This window comes from Chelonoidis abingdonii, chromosome 1 (genome assembly GCF_003597395.2).
Source record: "Chelonoidis abingdonii isolate Lonesome George chromosome 1, CheloAbing_2.0, whole genome shotgun sequence".
Classification (NCBI taxonomy): Eukaryota; Metazoa; Chordata; order Testudines; family Testudinidae; genus Chelonoidis; species Chelonoidis abingdonii.
This window is the reverse complement of record NC_133769.1, coordinates 324714042-324732399: the sequence shown is the minus strand read 5'-3', so window position 1 is coordinate 324732399 and position 18358 is coordinate 324714042. Positions and strand designations below refer to the sequence as shown.

The window sequence follows — 18358 nt, the reverse complement described above, 5'->3', positions numbered from 1 at the left end:
GTAGTTAATGGAGGGCAAGACATAAGTGTCATTAATCAGTAACAACAGATACATGAATAGGTTGTTCAATTTCAGATTTATTGCCATGATTTTTTTTCTACTCATACATGTTATTGTTATTTGAATTAGAATGAATTTCAAATTGGCCAGTTACTAGTTACGACCTTAAAACAGCCAGCCGCTCTAAATGAGGGAAGCTCCAGTATTTCTTTTTCTTTTGGTTCAGTTCATGTGTGCAGAGCCATGGGTAAGGGAAGCATTAACAGCTCTGACTATGCGGCATCCCAAGATCAAATTATGTGGTGGTTATATTACATGGTTGGTGCAGTGACGCTTGTGGTGAGATAGTGTCACTTTGTACAGTCAGCTACAGGGCATTTCTAGAAAACTGTCTTCTGGATTAGCCAAGCAGACATTCAGTTCATTTATTTTTAGCCTCTTGCCTCTTTTAACTCTTGTGTTCCATATATGCCTTTGTCTTTTTCTTTTTTTGGCCACCGATCTCTCCCTCCTCTCACATTTGAAGCTACAGTCTTACCCACTATCCTTTTGTTTGATGCCCTCACTTCTATTTTTGTTAACCAATGGTCTAATGTCCTCTGCACTAAACTTTTTATTTTTCCAACTCTTTTTCAGAGACAATTTAAAGTCCTGCTACCATTTTTACCTCTCTGCTTTGACTGTTGAACCCCATTTTTTTTCTCCTCTTGATTTTCCTGAGCATTGCTGCTTGGTGTGTTTTCATCATGTTCCTGCTCTACTTCTTTTTTTCTCATATTTATTTTCCACTCAATTCTCTCTCACCTCCAAGTAATAATTATTATTATTGAAAACTTTGTAATTGCAACCTCATTGTTAAGTATTTTAAGGTAACTGTTGTCTTTGGGGCTACAAATGAAACACTGGCTATATGCAGTCTTGAAAAGGACATTAAATTTCTTTACTGAATAATTTCACTGTAGATTGTTCATCTTCTAAAGCAATATTTTCCAGTGGTGGTGGAGGGGTGTGAGCAGGGATCAGGCAAGTTAGGAGCTACAGGGCAGAACAGAAGATAACATGGGTGGGAAAGCTGCAGGTGAAATCTCCCACCTTCCTCCTACTTTGCTGTGTCTGCAGATAAAACATCAGGTAGTGCACTGAAAGCCACCCACCTTCTCTCCCTGTACCCACTGTGGCCTCCCACATAGGGGGAGCAGCTCTTATATAGAAGACTTCAGGCTCAGGCAGCTGCCCACCAGCCCAAGTTCTTTTTTCCATTCCTTTAGCACTCAAATCAGCCTTGGGTGCCATCAGTGGATATCATGCACCCCAGACATCATGGAGTCTTCTGGTGAATGGGGATGAGAAAGGGTCAGAACTACCACAGAAAGAGTGGAAAAGAGGAGTAGAGCCAGGTAATAGAGCAAGACAAAAGAAAGAACAAAGGGAAAAAGTCAATAAGGAGAAGAGACAGAAAAGCAGACTGACAGGAGAGAGAGAAAAGATAGATGGCAACAACAGTGACAGAATATGGTTTATGAAGAGCACGGGCACCCACCCCCCATCCATCTCAAGAGTGCAGGGTGCTCTCAAAGAAGGGTTAAACTACCAGATCCATAATTCTTAAGCTGCAAAACTGTTTCTCAATGTATTATCGAGTTGAGCAATAGCAGGGAAGGAACTGCTTTGGGTTATCTACAAATAAACAGGCAGACAAAGATTAATTCTGTCATCTCTGTTTGCTGTCTGTCTACTTGTTTACCTTAAACTGCCTGCTGTTAGAAGTTACTCACTTGTAAATTATGTTGTATAGTGCTTTAGACTGTACAATTATTCGACATAAATTCATATCAGTAGGGTTCAACTGTTGAGTTTGCGCCTTTTTTCCATTGTGGCTTTTATCTGCCAGTTAAATGACTGCTATTTTATGGTAGCTACTGCCACACACAGCTGTGATTCAGTAGTTACTGGCTGACGGGCAGAACTAGCCTCTGTATTATAAAAGTTCCACAGATTGCACCATCCAAAAGCTGTATCTGCAGCAAAGAATTCAGCTGTTTGTAACTGACTATTTGTATTAGAGCCTGCCAATATATCAATCCACACTAACTACCTTGCTCTTGTCCATACTGACATTGTTTCAACCATTTAATTTGCATTGCCTTTGGGCATCTATCCTCCCGTTCCTGATAGAGCTACCAGAAGCAGGAAGACCCTGAAAGGCCATTAGTCCCCTGTGGGGCAGTAGTAGGAGGCCTATCTTAAGCATTTTCGTGCTGTCCACATTGGCACTAAATTGGTTTAGACCTGCTGAAAGCTATTCTAATCTAAATAGTTCTTAAAAATGCAAGAAAACAGGTTGGAGCTTGTGTGAGTTTGAGGTGTACTGCAAGTGTTTTAATGAGTTACACTGGAGGAACGTACCATTCTAACCGGTCTTTTCTATGCTTGCATCTCGTGTTTCTAACTTGCCTTTTCCAGACTGTCCTGTGACTAATACATCCAATATCTCCTATTTCTGCTTTCTATATTACTAAGTGTGGTTATTAAAAGCATTCAGGCTTTAAGATCTTTTCGTTTATTTGAGTTCAGTGTAACATCTATTTCCTATAAAACCCCAATGCAGGACCAATATTTGCAATTATTTCAGTTCTGAGTAACACTGAGGTTGTGGAGATATTGCCAAAATCTTCCAATACGAGTTCCTAAGGTTTGACAACTAAATGCACATTTCAACACCTAAAGCAGTGGTCTTATTTCCAAGGGTGCTGTTCACCGCTATCTCTCACTGACATTACAGCTAAGGGTGTAGGAGCATGGGGTGTTCAGGATCTGTGAAAATAAGGCCACTGATTTAGGTGCCCAATTTAAGACACTCAATTTGAAAATTCTGGCCAAAACATGCCAGTGGGGTAATTTTCAATGAAATGCTTCTGTATTGTATTTGCTGAAGTAATTTCACAGATAAATGTCCAATGATGGCAGTGAAAAAAAGCTATGGTACCTGTGTGTTACAATCTGGAAGTTGGTTTGAGAACAATGATGTTGCATGACTGAGTCTCATGACAAAAATCCTGAATTCTCTCAAGTTAGGTTCATACAAAGTAAATTGAAATAACCTACAGACATTTTGTGAAGGCAGTCTAATGTGGCAGAGCCAAAGTTCATTATGGCATATGATACAGCCTATATATGACCCTAATGTTAGACAGAGAAAAGAGCAGTTCATGTCTTTCAGAACTCTTAATGTAAGTTCTGTGCTTGAGACTTCAACTACATATTAAAATCACCTGCAGTAATAAACCATTACTCTCAGTGAAAGGAATCAATTTAATTTTGTCAGAACTCCAACCTCCAATTTCAAATGGGGAAGAAAGGAAGGAAAAATTATAAAATGTTAGTGATATTCCTACGTTTCTTTCTATTGCCAGTCCAACTGAATATTGGGCTCATAATCACAAAACTCAAATTTAATTATTTTTTCCTCAAATGCCTTTAAAATTAAAACATTCTACTAGAATTCTTTGAAGGGGTCCAGTGGATAGTACTTAGATTTTCAGAAAGCATTTGACAAGGTCCCTCACCAAAGGCTCTTAAGCAAAGTAAGCTGTCATGGGATAAGAGGGAAGGGTCTCTCATGGACTGGTAAGTGGTTAAAAGATAGGAAACAAGGGGTAGGAATATATGGTCAGTTTTCAGAATGGAGAGAGGAGAACAGTGGTGTCTCCCAGGGGTCTGTACTGGGACCAGTACTTTCAACATATTTATAAATGATCTGGAAAAAGCGGTAAACAGTGAGATGACAACATTTGCAGATGATACAAAAGTAGTTAAGATAGTTACTTTCCAAGAAGACTGCAAAGAGCTACAAGAGGCTATCTCAAAAATCGGTGACTGAGCAAGAAAATGGCAGATAAAATTCAATGTTGATAAATGCAAAGTAATGCACATTGGAAAATATAATCCCAACTATACATATAAAATGACACCGTCTAAATTAGCTGTTACCACTCAAGAAAGAGATCTTGGAGTCATTGTGGATAGATCTCTGAAAACATCCACTAAATGTGCAGCAGCAGTCAAAAAAGTGAACAGAATGTTGGCAATCTTTAAGAAAGGGATAGAAAATAATACAGAAAATATCATACTGCCTCTATATAAATCCATGGTATGCCCACATCTTAAATACTGTGTGCAGATATGGTTGCCCCATCTCAAAAAAGAGACATTGGAATTGGAAAAGATTCAGAAAAAGGTAACAAAAATGATTAGGGATATGGAAAGACTTCTGTATGAGGAGAGATTAATAAGACTGGGACTTTTCAGTTTGGAAAAGAGACAACTAAGGGGGGATATGATTGAAGTCTATAAAATCATGACTGGTGTGGAGAAAGTAAATAATGAAGCTGGGAATTGGTGACAGGTGCATCACTTGATGATTACCTGTTCTGTTCATTCCCTCTATGGCACCTGGCATTGGCCACTGTTGGAAGACAGGATACTAGGTTAGATGGACCTTTGGTCTGACCCAGTATGGCTGTTCTTATGTGTGTGTTTGTGTGTAAACACCAGGGAGGGCGGTAAGAACAGCACATCCCCCTCCCAGCGGGGGGTGGGGGTTAAAGCTGCATAGACCCCAGCATTGCTCCTGGTCTGCTGTCTCTGGTTGTCTTGGGCTGGCAGCCCCACCATCTTGCTTAAACGGCTGCCCCACAAGTGGGGGCGGGCACAGAAGAAGCAGCCCAGATGTGCCTACTTTTAAAACGCAATACAGGCACAGTACAGTACATGCTTTTTAAAAAAAAAAAATTTTTAATCTCTGCTGCTGCCTGATTGGTTACTTCCGGTTTCACATGGTGTCCAGTTGACCGGTCAGACCGTAACTATGGTGTTCGTATCTTTGAGGCTCTACTGTATTGTCTCCAATTTACAAATGGAGAAACTGAGCGATAGAGTTTAAGTGACTCGCCCAAGATCATAGACCAAGTCAACTGCAGAGATAGAAGAGTAACCCAAGAATTTTGGCTTGTAGTCCTGTGCTTGCTACTACACTACATTGCAAAAGTCAAACAGCTACATAATTTATGCCTTCCAACCTCTAAAAAGAAGTCATGTTCACATAACTGCTTTTAAACACAGATGTCTAAACAAAATACTTTTGGTACTTTTGCAAACAGTTACTTTTTCATCTTGCTTCAGACCTGATTCTGCCCTTGTTCCGTGCAAAGAACTCCAATTGCTTGGGTGTTTCATTCTCTCAGTATTGGCGAACTACAGCCCCTTCTTAGCAAAATAAGCATGAGAACCAAATTAAACAACCACCATCACACTGTCCCTGAGATCTTGGAGCAAGATCTTGAGTTCTGTCCAGAAGTTACAATCTGCATGAATGTGCCTATATGTCTACTGGAAAGTTTGCATGAAAGTTTAACTCCAACTGCTGCAAAATGAAAAAATATGGTGGTGTATGTGTTTAAAAAGGAACACTTACTTTCTGCCAACTTGTTGTCACCGTGGCAATGAAATCGGTATTTCTGTACGTTGATAAACTTAAACTGACCTTGTGTCTTAACTCTGATGTTGCAAAACATTGTCTTGCCCTCTGTCTCAATCTTAGCCTCCGAATCATGACCTTTACTGTAAAAAAAATAGTTTAGATAGTGTAAACGTAGCCCCTTCTTTCTTTGATTGTCAGAGGAAGAGGTGGTTATCTTGAAAGGAATAATATTGTCCCCTCTAAATTGCTACTTCAAAGTTCCTTGAGCAAGAAAACAGATAAGCATCTTTTAGTAACATTCACAATTTGAGAAAATAAGCTGCTCAATCAGGACAAGTTAATTGTTATTCCTTGATGTGTGCCTTATCTCACCCCAGACACAGATCACATATTTCACATGGTGGCTTTGATATTCATCCTCATAGCTATCTAGACTGTATTTGCAGGGTGTTTGTAAACTCAAAACTAGCACTACCAGTTTCATCCCATTGGTATTTAGGGCTAACAGCTTCCAATGTATTTGTACTTCAAAAAGAAAATTATATTACATAATGTACATTACAAATTATGAATCACTAGCACATTTGATATTTTCTGTTTTTAGAAGCATATATGTAAATGCCTATTGACAATAGTATAAGCTTACATTAATTGAAAGGAGATGTTTACATTTGGCTTTGTAAAGTAACCAAACTGAAACACAGTAAGTAAGAAGTTCTCATGTTTTCAGTAAACTCTTTTGCTGTCTATGTAAAAAGCCTAATCGTCAGAAGTTTTATCTTTTGACCTTTATTATTTAAAGCGCACACAGTACTCCTAAAAAATCACGCATGTCAGTCTACCCATATTAAGTACATGTTGATTTTTGACTGAAGTTAAAGTTATATAGTACCACTATCAACAGTGTCACCATAAATACTGTCCTGAACAACATAATGCCTACACTTTATCAACAGCTACACCAGGCACTGAAAATGGGAAATTTTGTGACTAATACAAATTTAGCAGTAGATTTTGAGCAGAACTGTAAAAAGAAAAACCCACATATTAGTTAGATTAGTACACACAAAACCATATAGAGAAAGAAAAGACAGAAAACATGGCTGATAGCAAGATCAAAGGATGGTTGTAACTGAACCTTATCAGCTCTGTTTTTTTATTATTAAACAATGTCATTGGACTTGAAGTATTAAAATGTGATAGGGAACATTTGTCTAACTGTTAATATGAATTCACATGGGTTGGGCCATTTTATTGCCTAACAACATATACTCTATTGTCTTAGTGTGATTATAAAATATATAATTTTATTTGCAATAAATTGTTTAAATATTCTGTATCTTGTTAAACAATAATTTTGTCATTAGAATGGACAGAATAAGACTGCTTTAGGAAAACAGTATTTCCTCTGTTTGTAATGAAATTCTTGTCATTCAGATATTTTGGATATCTGCCAGCACACAAACCATGATATGGTTCTCCTTCCCCTCTCCTGTTCTGCTTGAACTCTAACACCAACTTTCCAATGGGCTTTAACCGCAAGAGGCAATTATTTGCTGCTTAGAAAGATGAAGTGGAGGTGTTTCTTGAGACTAAACTATTCTGTATGAGATCCTCACTCCTGCTCCAGCCACTTTAAAAGGGTCAGAGCAGCATAAAGGTGACCGAAAAGCCTGTATTTGGCTGAGGAGGATTTCCCACAGCGCGGGTGCAGTGGAAGAGAGCTGTGAGGCTTTGGTCGAAGATCCTATGACAAGCCCTGGTGTAGGGGCATGTGTCAGTGGTGGGACGGGAGCACACAGCACTGCAAATTCCAGGCACTGCTGGTGCTTGTAGGGCAGCCTGGGCAGCTTGTTGTAGGGTAGACAGCTCCAGGGTTGTCCAATGTATGCTGGAGACCTCTCCACCCTCCAGAATACCACAAGAATGGGAGGGGGCAAAAGTAGCGTAAAGTCACCAGATACCCTCCCCTCACTTAGAACTGCGAGTTCTCATCCTCTGTGTATTGGTTTACTTTCTTCCGGCTAGGAACTGTATCTCTACTTGTAATAAGAGTTCTAATAATAATATAGCAATAAAAAAAAACAGTATGTAGAGAAAAAAACCTGAACAGGCACTGTAGAAAGGAGACGTCCCAGATAACTTCTCTGATAAAAGAACTGCAAACTGTTGTAAGTGTATATAATGCATGAGAACATAGTCCATGATGGCATATGTTGCTTATGGGTTTCTAGGGAAGTCCTTGTATATGCCCATGGAAGGTCCACTTTAAAATTTTTTGAAATTTAATATATCAAGGAAAGAAAACCAATACAAAAAGAATACTAACATCTGGTTCTGCTGGATTTTTCAACAGTTATTGATGTCGCTGACACAAGGTATTGTGGACTCTTGTGGAATGGACAAACAGCTCTCTAGTAGCTTTGTTCCTTCTTCTTGGAGAGATCCCACAAGGTCACGCTGGCCAACTGTGGTCCACTCCAAAGGCACTCAGATGTGATCTGCAGGGTTCTGTCGTATCACCCTTCCTGTCCATTGTTTATATGAAATAACTAGATGAGTTGGGAAGCATTGTAATCATGCTAATTATTATTTTTCAGGTTCACACATCATTCTACATTCTTGGTGTTTTACAACAATAAGGATCAAATTACAGTCCCTGTTTGCTGACAGCACTGCATATTAACTCTTCAAGGCTTCCATATAATCATTTCTGATTTAACTATATGCCTGTTTCTGTCCATGAAAACAAGTAGTTAATTTTCAGCTTCATTTTGAGTGGGTGTTGAAATGCAAGTAAGCAGCTGGAGAGAGGCCTCCAGGTTCACGGATAACATTGCTGGGGAAATAATCAGAGCTTTCAGGTATTTTTAATCATAGAATTTGAAAGACATTGAATCCTAGAAAGCATACGGAAATAGATATTCCTACCATTCAGATTGGGAAAAGCATCATAGGTTACCCATACCCAACAACTGGTACAGTTCCAGTTCCAGGCTATTTATTTGTTGCCTATTTAATGGCTTAGGGTTCTGATACATCTAACACTAGTTCCATGCACCCATTCTGTTCATGCCTCACAAAGCAAGGGATCACTGGAACATCTAGAAAGGCATTTAGTATGGTGTACACTCAAGGATCATTGTATGACTATTGCCCAGAAAACTCTGGTGCATGGACATGGGAGGATACCAGTCTTCTTCCTTATGGGGGTCATAGAGTCAGAGAAATTAAAGTGCCCCACAGCATTGTATATCACTTTCTCTGTCTCAGTAAGGCATAGCTTACTTGAATTAGAGCCAATATTCTAATCAGTAAATGCCTCAATGTCTTTTGCACCCACCCCAGCTATACCCATCTGACTCTTGTCTTGCATTAAGGCTTTGTCTTCACATAAACTACTGCAGCTGCGCTGTAGTGCTTCAGTGAAGACACTACCTACGCCAATGGGAGGGCTCCTCCTGTCAGTGCAGATAATCCACCTCCCCAATAGGCAGCATCTAGGTCAAGAGGAGAATTCTCACCTTGACCTAGACCTAGCCACACCAAAGGTGAGGTTGGTTTAACTGTGTTGCTTAGGGATGTGGATTTTTCAACAGCCTGCGTGTTAATTTTCTAATGTAGATCAGTCCTTAGATTGCAAGGTCTGTGGGGCAGAAACTGTTTTTCTGTTCTGTCTGTGCAACTCCTGGAACAGTGGGGTTCCCGGTCCATGGCTATGATTCCGAAGCACTATGAGTTAGATTTACAACGGGATTTAGGTGCCCACCTGTCACTTTAGGTGCTTAAATCCAAAACATAGGTCCTCAAAAGCCCCGCTCAGTGGCCACCTAACTGGAGGTGCCTACATTTCTGCTAGTGGACATGTACAATGCTGCTTCAGTCCTGAGGCCCAGGGCCTAGCTTATACCGAAGTCCCAGCTGGATTCTCAAACTATCTTCCCCACACCTATCTTGCCCTATCTGGAAGATGTTGTCAGAGCACGCCTACTAGATCTGGGTCAGCACAACACACAGGTGGTGGTACTACCCTAGTTTATACTCCAATAACCTAAGGGTTATTGCACTCACCAATGATGTGGGAGACCCAGGTTCAAATGCCCACTCTGTCTCATGTGGAGCAGCAACTTGAAGCAAGGTGTCCCATATCCCAAGTGAGTTCCCTAATCATTGGGCCATAGAATCAGTCTTTCTTACCCACTGAATATTTAAGTATTTTATATAAAGTGGAACAACTTCAACAGGAAAGTGGCAAATAGCTGCCCTAGAGTACCTATTGCCAAGTGATTAGGGCACTCACCTAGGAGGGAGACCTGGCTTCAAGTCCCTGTTCTACATCTCACACAGCGTGGACTTCAACCTTGGCCTCCCACATCTTGAGCAAGCGCTGCACCACCTCCTCCTTACTTTTTTTTGAGAAAGGAATGACCTGGTTTAGGTGCCTAACTGTTGGGTAGGGTTCAGAGCTGTGATCCCAAGCAGAGGGTGATGCCTCTCACTAGACATTTATCTCTGAGGGGGCATCCACACCCCTCTCCTCAACTCTTCCTACTGTCCAGTTTATGTGGCTCCTCATACAGCCTCCTGGCTTCTGTGAATCCCATTCTTAGGCGTCCTACCCTCCCCCAGACATTGCATAGGGAGCCTGGGTGTCTGAGGGCTGTGGATGCCAGTTAGGCATTGCACTGCTGAATTTAAGTCCCCTTGGTAGCTCTAGGCTTATGGTAACACAAATTATAAATATAATAAGCAGAGAGAGTAAGTGGTTTAATGAGTTCACACAAGAAGTCTGCTGCAGAGCCAGGAAAGAACCCAGAACACACGAGTTCCAGTCTAATGCCTTAAGCATAGAGTCATCCTTCCTCTGCTATACTTTGTGGATGCAACATATTTACCCGTGCCTTTAGATTATTAGCCCTTCTTAACAACACCACCAGTTTGGCACTGACCTCTCTCTGAACAGCAGCATATACAGTTACAATGCTATAGATGTGATTAGAAGTAATTATTTCCAAGGCTAAATTGATAAACTCAATTTGTTGCAGCAGTTCTGAAGAAAAAGCAGATTGTTTTGCTTGCTTAAGGTTTTCGCAAGCTACTTTCCCCATGGGGCTGGAACCTAACTTTTTACCATTGCGAATCCATTTTCCTCTTTTCCCTGAATCAATTTCTCTTGTGTTACTCCTCCTTCCTAATGGGGCACGATTAAGATGCACAAGTGACTTAACCACAACACACATGCAACTAATCATCGCTGCACGCAACAGTTTTTGTGAAACCAATCACATTGGTGTCTTTGCTCTTCTATGCCAGTTGTTCTCCTTGGTTCAGACATAAACTTGTGTACACATTTAACTTGCCTGTTAACTGACATCACACAGAAACAGCAGAAAAATGGGAGAGGAGATTGTCTCATATTCACAGAATGGACCACATAAAGCTGAATATGAAATATACATGGACAGACACATGAGAAAAAAAAACAGCTATACAAACTGTTAGCACATGGCAAGCAAGGCTGTAATTCTACCTTGCACTAGCCTGTCACATGGCCATATGGACCCTGTGGTCAAGCAGTAAAAGTTCCCTAGCACACTCTGATCTGCTCTACCTTGAAACGGGAGTAGATCAAAGTGCATTACAGAAGGTGAAGTGCAGGGCAGCAGGGTCCACATGGATAGTTAATGCACAGCAGGCTAGTGCAAGGTAGATTTACACATGAGCTTTTTTCTTCTAATAGTTGATATAGATGTGCCCCCATCCTCAACTCCGATTAGAAGACAATGCTTGATGTACTACAGTAATCTCTAATAGTGTGATGAGGGTTTTTATCAGATTTGCACTTTGGCACAGATCTTTCAGAGGAAAAAAGGATGGTTTTATACTTTAGACAGTGGCATATATCATGGGAAAGCTGGGTTTATTTCTGACTCTGCCACCGACTTCCTCTGGGATGTGGGGCAGTCAATCTCCCAATTCCCCATGCATAAAAATGAGACACTTCCCTACCTGATAAGCGGATTGTGAGGCTACAGTAATTGGGTGAGAGCCTCAAGCCCATGCCAGCCCCTTTATGCTGAACAAAAGGACCAGAGCAGCATAAAGGGACCTTAAAAGTCCTAGTTCCAGCTGAGGTTTCCTTCAGTACAGCCAGGACAGTAGACAGCAGCGAGCTCTGGTGCAGGAAACAGGCTGGCCGCAGGAAGGATATGTCAAGAGCGAGGCCATAACACTGCAGCCTACAGGGCAACTGGGGGAGGCTGCCATAATTTAGAGGCCCAGGACTGTGTATGGTATGCTGGGGGCCTCTCCAACTCCTTGGTCAAGGGGAAAAAAGTGCCTTAAAGTCCCCTGTGCTACATAAAAGATGCAGCACAGAATCTCGCCCATGGTATATGTAAGGTGCTTGTATACTGTGCTGTGTAATCCAAGGTTTTTTTCTTCAATGAGAGCTGTCTGCATGGGAAATTAAGCCAAAGTAATTAACCATATGAATGCAACACATTCTTCCATGCTGATGATGCACGTTAAAAAAATAATACATCAATTAAATTTGTGACTGTATTCCTTGGGGGAGAATTGTATGTCGCCTGCTCTGTTTTACCCACATTCTGCCAAATATTTCATGTTATAGTAGTCTTGGATTATAACCCAAAACATGTTGTTTATTTTAAGACCACTTTCACAGCAGATTTGACAAAACACAAATGTTACTGAAATGTCAGATCCACCTAGCTGAGAGCCAATGACAGCCAGACAGGGATAAGGAAAGGTTGCTTTATTCTGCAGAAGAAAAGAGAGTTTTGTATCTTGGTACAAAGACTCTACTTCATACAAAAAAAGCCAAGAATCTTTTATACACACTCACACACAGGCTTCGGTCATGTTAGCATTTGATTGGTGGTTAGCAAGCCCTGCACTTCTGCAATCTGCTCAGCAAAAACCGGCTTAGGACCAGCTTCAACTGCCTCAAGACCCATAAGGGAAGACAGTTCAAAAGTTCAGGCTACTGTTTCTGTGATGTGTCTAGTTTCCCCTAATGGTTGCCAGCTATTATAAGGCTACTAGCTGTTCAGGGGTTGCTGCTGACTGTCACACAAAGATGGTACCCATGTGAGATTTCTAAAAATGGATAAGATCACTTGGAAGTAAAGTGGTGGTAGTTTGTTTTAGCTTTGAGTTAAGCTAAAGCAAAGATTTTTGTTTTGTCTAAGCACCAGCTTGGAAAAATGAGCAGTGTAGAGTGCACAACAGCAGGAAGAAAATTGCAGAGATGAAAATTGGTCTGTGTATGTAAAGTGGCTAGGAAGTGTTGACGGACACAGTATACAAATCCAAAGAATACACTAAAAGAAGAAAAGTCACAGCTTCTACGTAATCCAATCACTGCTTATTGTACATCGGTTCGATTCAACTTTATTAACAAAAAGGAAAGAGCGACAATCAGTTTCTACATTATCTTTCCTTCCGCAAAGCGGGAGGGAGGATTGCCCCCAGCGTGACCTTACTACTGCCACCATGTTCACTTTACACCACCATCACCCAGCAGCGCCCCAGGCGCGTGGCTGCTGGTCCCGTAGCCTGCTGACAGGAACCCAGCACTTCCTCCCCCAGCTCCGGATCGTCTGGGAGCCACTTCAGGGCACAGGGCACAGGGCACAGGGCACAGGGCACAGGCCTCGCCCCCTCCCCCCCCTCCGACACTGGCAGGAGCCACCAACTGGTCCCCGCGGCTGGGCCGCTCCCCTCAGCCTGCGCCCGTCAAGGACGCCCCACCCAGGCCGGGCTCCGGCCCGGCGCCTGCCGCGGCAGCCCCGGAGCAGGGCGGGGCGCCCCTTGCCCCAGCGGGGCCACGCCCTCCCGGCGCCCCCCGTTACCTGGCCCGCGTGGTTTTCCCGGAGCCGGGCAGGCCGCGCAGCAGGTAGAGGCGTTTGTTGAAGCGGCGCCTGCGGGGCGGCGCCCGGGCCACGGGCTGCAGGCTCAGGGCCCCGAAAGCGCGGACCAGGCTCCCCTCCATGGGCGCGGGAGGGGAAGCGGCTCGGCGGCCACTGAGCATGCGCGCTAACAGCCCAGCCGGGCATGGCCACGTGCTCCGGGGCGCCGAGCTGACAGCGGGGGCAGGACGAGGGGCGGGGCCCAGCTCGGGGTGGGGAGAGCGCGGGCGTGGGGGAAGGGTAAACGTTACCCCGGCTGCCGTGCCTGCAAAGAAGGCGGGAGGGCGGCGTCTCGTAGCGCCGGGTTCCCGGGGCTGTGCCCGTCAAGGCACCGTGCGGGAGCCCAGTGTCTGCCCACTGCCCCAGCTGCTCTGACGCTGAGTCGCTAATGGAGCGGCGCCTCTGTGACATGTTTCCCGCCCACACCAGTGTGTAAAGCCTTGTGGGGGGGCCTGCTCGCTTGAACGGGCGGCCGTTCACTGGCCAGCCACTTATATAGATTTTTTTCGACAGCCCTTTATTTTGGGGGCTCATATAACGTCAGGGTGGCTGATCTCCTGGGTTGATGGCAAAACTCCGGGTTCCTTTAATCCACCAAAGGGAATTCCACCATTGTCAATTGTTACTTTAACTCTTTCCTGCACCCTTGTCCTTTTTCATGTCCCCACTTGTGTGTAGAACATGGTTCGCTACAGGCCACATTTTAAAAAGTCAAAAGCATCTAGTAGCTTTTGAAAAGCCCACTGGTTGCCTAAATAGGTTGAAAAATCTGGCCCTAAGGAGCACTATACTCTTATGTATTAAATCCCTCTCAAACATAAATGTCTACTTTAATTTTTAGTCAAGATAGGTACACAACCGCAAGATAGATTGGCAATAGAGTGACCAGACAGCAAGTATGAAAGGTCAGGAAGGGGGGTAATAGGCCTCTATATAAGTCAAACCTCAGAATATAGGGACTGTTCTATAACATCAGGACATCTGGTTACCCTAATTTAGGGTGACCAGATGTCCCGATTTTATAGGGACAAGCCCAATTTTTGGGTCTTTTTCTTATATAGGCTCCTATTACCCCCCTATCCCCTGTCCCGATTTTTCACATTTGCTGTCTGGTCACCCTACCCTAATTGGTGTCATACAAAACCTGTTAAAGCATTTTAAAGGCAAGGAATTAATAGAGGCTTCCCTCTCCCGCTCAATTTCCCTCATTACTTCCCTTATTAAGGGCTTGTCTAGATCATGTGACAGTAAAGGTGTGACATTAATGTACATACATTACAGTGCCTTCAACCCATGTGGATGATTCCATTGAAAAATAAAGTGCCCTTAGTTTTGACAATGGCAGTCAGGGCAACCCTAGAAGATTGCAGGACTGACTCTCAAACCCTCTATTAATCATCAGGTCTTTGACTTGTCTTTAACATTTTAAAAATTTTGTACAGGCCAAGTGTAACCCACATTTGATTTTTTTAAGTCCAAAAAGAAGGCGTGAAGTAATGGAGCACTCATCTTAACTTTTCCTGTAGAAAAGCCTTGGCAATATTTCACAGGTGTAAATATTGGCCTGACAAAATTACAAGAAATGGTTTGTGATTAAAAAAATTAATTGTGATTAATTGTGCAATTAATTGCACTGTTAAAGAATAATAGAATACCATTTATTTAAATATTTTTGGTTGTTTTCTACATTTTCAAATATATTGATTTCAATTATCACACAGAATACAGTGTACAGTACTCAGTTTCTATTATTGTTTTTATTACAAATATTTGCACAGTAAAAAACAAAAAATAGTATTTTTCAATTCACCTAGTACAAATAATGTAGTGCAATCTCTTTATCATAAAAGTTGAACTTACAAATGTAGAATTATGTACAAAAAAATTACTGCACTCAAAAATAAAAATGGAAAATTTAAGAGCCTATATGTCCACTCAGTCCAACTTCTTATTCAACCAATCGCTCAAACAAGTTTGTTTACATTTGCAGGAGATAATGCTGCCCGCTTCTTGTTTACAATGTTACCTGAAAGTGACAACAGATGTTTGCATGGCACAGTTGTAGCCAGCATCATAAGATATTTACATGCCAGATGCTCTAAAGATTCATATGTCCCTTCATGCTTCAACCACCCTTCCAGAGGACACGCGTCCATGCTGATGATGGGTTCTGCTTGATAACGATCCAAAGCAGTGCGGAGAGATGCAAGTTCATTTTCATCCAGTCAGATGCCACCAACAGAAGGTGGATTTTCCTTTTTGGTGGTTCGGGTTCTGTAGTATCCGCATCGGAGTATTGCTCTTTTAAGACTTCTGAAAGCATGCTCCACACTTCGTCCGTCTCAGATTTGCGGGGGTGGAGGGGTGGAGGGCTCCGACTGAGGGTGCAGGCTCTGGGGTGGGGTGTGGAGGCAGCTCCTGGCTGGGGACAAGGGGTTCAGAGTGCAACTGGGGGCTCAGGTCTGGGGCAGGAGGTTGGGATGGGGAGGGGATGTGGGCTCTGGGAGGGAATTTGGGTGTGAGAGAAGGCTCAGGGTTGGGGTGAGGAGTGGGTTTGGGGTAGGCTCCAGGTGGTGCTTACCTGAGGTGGCCCCAGGATGATGCTACATGTCCTACAGCTCCTAGGTGCAGGGGCTGCCAAGGAGGGTCTGTGTGCTGCCCTTGCGCACAGGTATGGCCCCCACAGCTCCCATTGGCCGTGGTTCCCGATCAATGGGAGCTGCGGAGCCAGGGCTTGGGCCATGGGCAGCACATGGAGCCCCTTTGGCAGCCCCTGCGCCTAGGAACCAAAGTATGTCACTGCCTCCAGGAGCCACATGGAGCCAGGGGAGCAGGCAGGGAGCCTGCCTTAGCCCCGCTGTACCGTCAACCAGACTTTTAACGACCTGGTCAGCGGTGCTGTCTGGAGCTGCCAGGATCTCTTTTCAACTGGGTGTTCCGGTCAAAAACCAGACACCTGGCAACCCTACCATTACCTGACCCAGAAACATCCAAAAATCAGATGTGGCAGTTACTAGATATGTTCTATATTTGTTTCCAAAGCTGTAAAGGATGTTTTTGTTGTAGGCAAGCCACTTGACAGGTCACCCTGTGTTTATTCACCTTACAGCTGAGCTAATCAACTCTCAAGAAGGGGAAATGTTATAAACATATCTGCTGAAGATAGCTCTATGACATCAGTGGGTGATCAATGCAAGACTATGCATGTTTGCTAAGAGGTGGTTTTGTTGACAACACTGAGAAATGTTTTGAAAAGGAGGAGGATGCTGACATTCTTATGAAGATCTGAAGAAGCCAGGCATATGTGCTACATATTATGGCCACATTATAGAATCAGAGAATGACAGAAATGTAGGGCTGGAAGGGACCTGAAGTCGTCACCAACTCCAGCCCCCTGCACTAAGGCAGGACCAAGTAAAGCTAGACATCCCTGACATATATTTGTCCAACCTGTTCTTAGAAACCTTCAATGATGGAGATTCTAAAACCTCCTTGGAAACCTATTTCAGATTTTAACTATTCTTATAGTTAGTTTTTCCTAATATCTACCCAAAATCTCTTACACTGCAGATTAAGTCCATTAGTTTTTCTCCTACCTTCCACGAACATGCAGAACAATTGTTCACAGTTCTCTTTGTAACAGCTTTTAACATATTGGAAGAATGTTAACAGGTCCCCCTCAGTCTTTTCTCAAGACTAAACATTCCCACCTTTCCTCCTAGATCAGGTTCTTTTATAATTTTTGTTGCTCTCTGGATTCTCTCCAGTTTGTCCACGTTTCCTAAACTGTGGTGTCCAGAACTGGACACAGAACTCCAGCTTAGGCCTCACTAATGCCGAGTAGAGTGAGACAATTACCTCCCGTGTCCTACGTACCACACCCATTGATATATCCCAGAATATCCCAGTCTTTTTCATAGCTGCAACATTCTGTTGATTGTCATTCAATCTGTGATTTACTATAACCCCGACATCTATTTCAGCAATACTAACACCGAGCCAGTTATGCTCCAGTTTTTTAGTTGTGCATTTGATTTTTCTTTCTTAAGTACTTTGCATGTCTTTATGGAATTTCATCTTGTTCATTTCAAACCAATTCTCTAATTTGTCAAGGTCATTTTGAATTCTAATCCTGTCCTCCAAAGTGCTTGCAACCCCTCCCATCTTGGTGTCATCCACAAATTTTATAAACGTGTGCTCCACTCTGCTATCCAAGTCATTAATGAAAATATTGAATAGTACTGGATCCAGGACTGAGCTCTGTGGGACCATACTGGCCCCACCCTCCCAGTTTGACAGCAAACAATTGATAACTATTCTTTGAGTACAGTCTTTCAACCAGTTGTGCACTCATCTTACAGTTATTTCATCTAGACAGTATTTCAGTAGTTTGCTTATGAGAATGTCATGTGGAACTGTGACAAAAGCCACAGATAGATCATGTCTACGTCTTCTCCCCATCCAACAGGTCAGTAACCCTGGCAAAGAAGGAAATAATGGTTGGCATGATTTGTTCTTGACAAACCCTTGCTGGCTATTCTTTATAATTTTATTATCCTCTAGGTGCTTACAATTTGATTTTTAAATTTAATTTTTAAACTGACAGTATTCCTTTAAGAGTCAAACCTCAAAACCTTTTCTTTTTCATAAAAAAAAGATGCTGAGAGATTTTGACATTTCTTTTTTATTTCAAGTGTTCTGGAAGTTCGATACTCAGTTAACAATATTCGATTTTATGGACAGTAAATGTACTCAGTTTCCTATTCTTTGTCAAATAAACAAATAGGAAAAAAAAATCACATTTCTATTAAATGTTTGGGTGAATCTTTCTTTAAATTAAATGTGGCCTGTTCTAATGTCACTAGTATTTTATGCAAAATTATGCATAAATGTTGCAACCCATGTGAAATACCAACCCCCTTATTATTTTATATAATGTTCATTT

General features: G+C 42.5%; 1 protein-coding gene and 1 long non-coding RNA gene across 2 annotated transcripts in view; one reads left to right on the top strand and one right to left on the bottom strand.

Annotated features, from left to right (window-relative positions):
• The window catches only part of N4BP2L1 (NEDD4 binding protein 2 like 1), a 25768-nt gene extending 12208 nt beyond the window's left edge, over nt 1-13560 (bottom strand). Inside the window, exon 1 of the mRNA XM_032782006.2 lies at nt 13357-13560. Within this exon, the coding sequence (XP_032637897.2) occupies nt 13357-13535 (179 nt within the window). The 5' untranslated portion in view covers nt 13536-13560. The remainder of the gene's footprint in view (nt 1-13356) is intronic.
• LOC142046112 (uncharacterized) lies at nt 13284-18332 on the top strand. Its single transcript, XR_012655038.1, has 3 exons — nt 13284-13400; nt 15404-15658; nt 16523-18332. It is a non-coding gene; the product is annotated as an uncharacterized LOC142046112 (long non-coding RNA).
• Nucleotides 18333-18358: the final 26 nt, after the last annotated feature.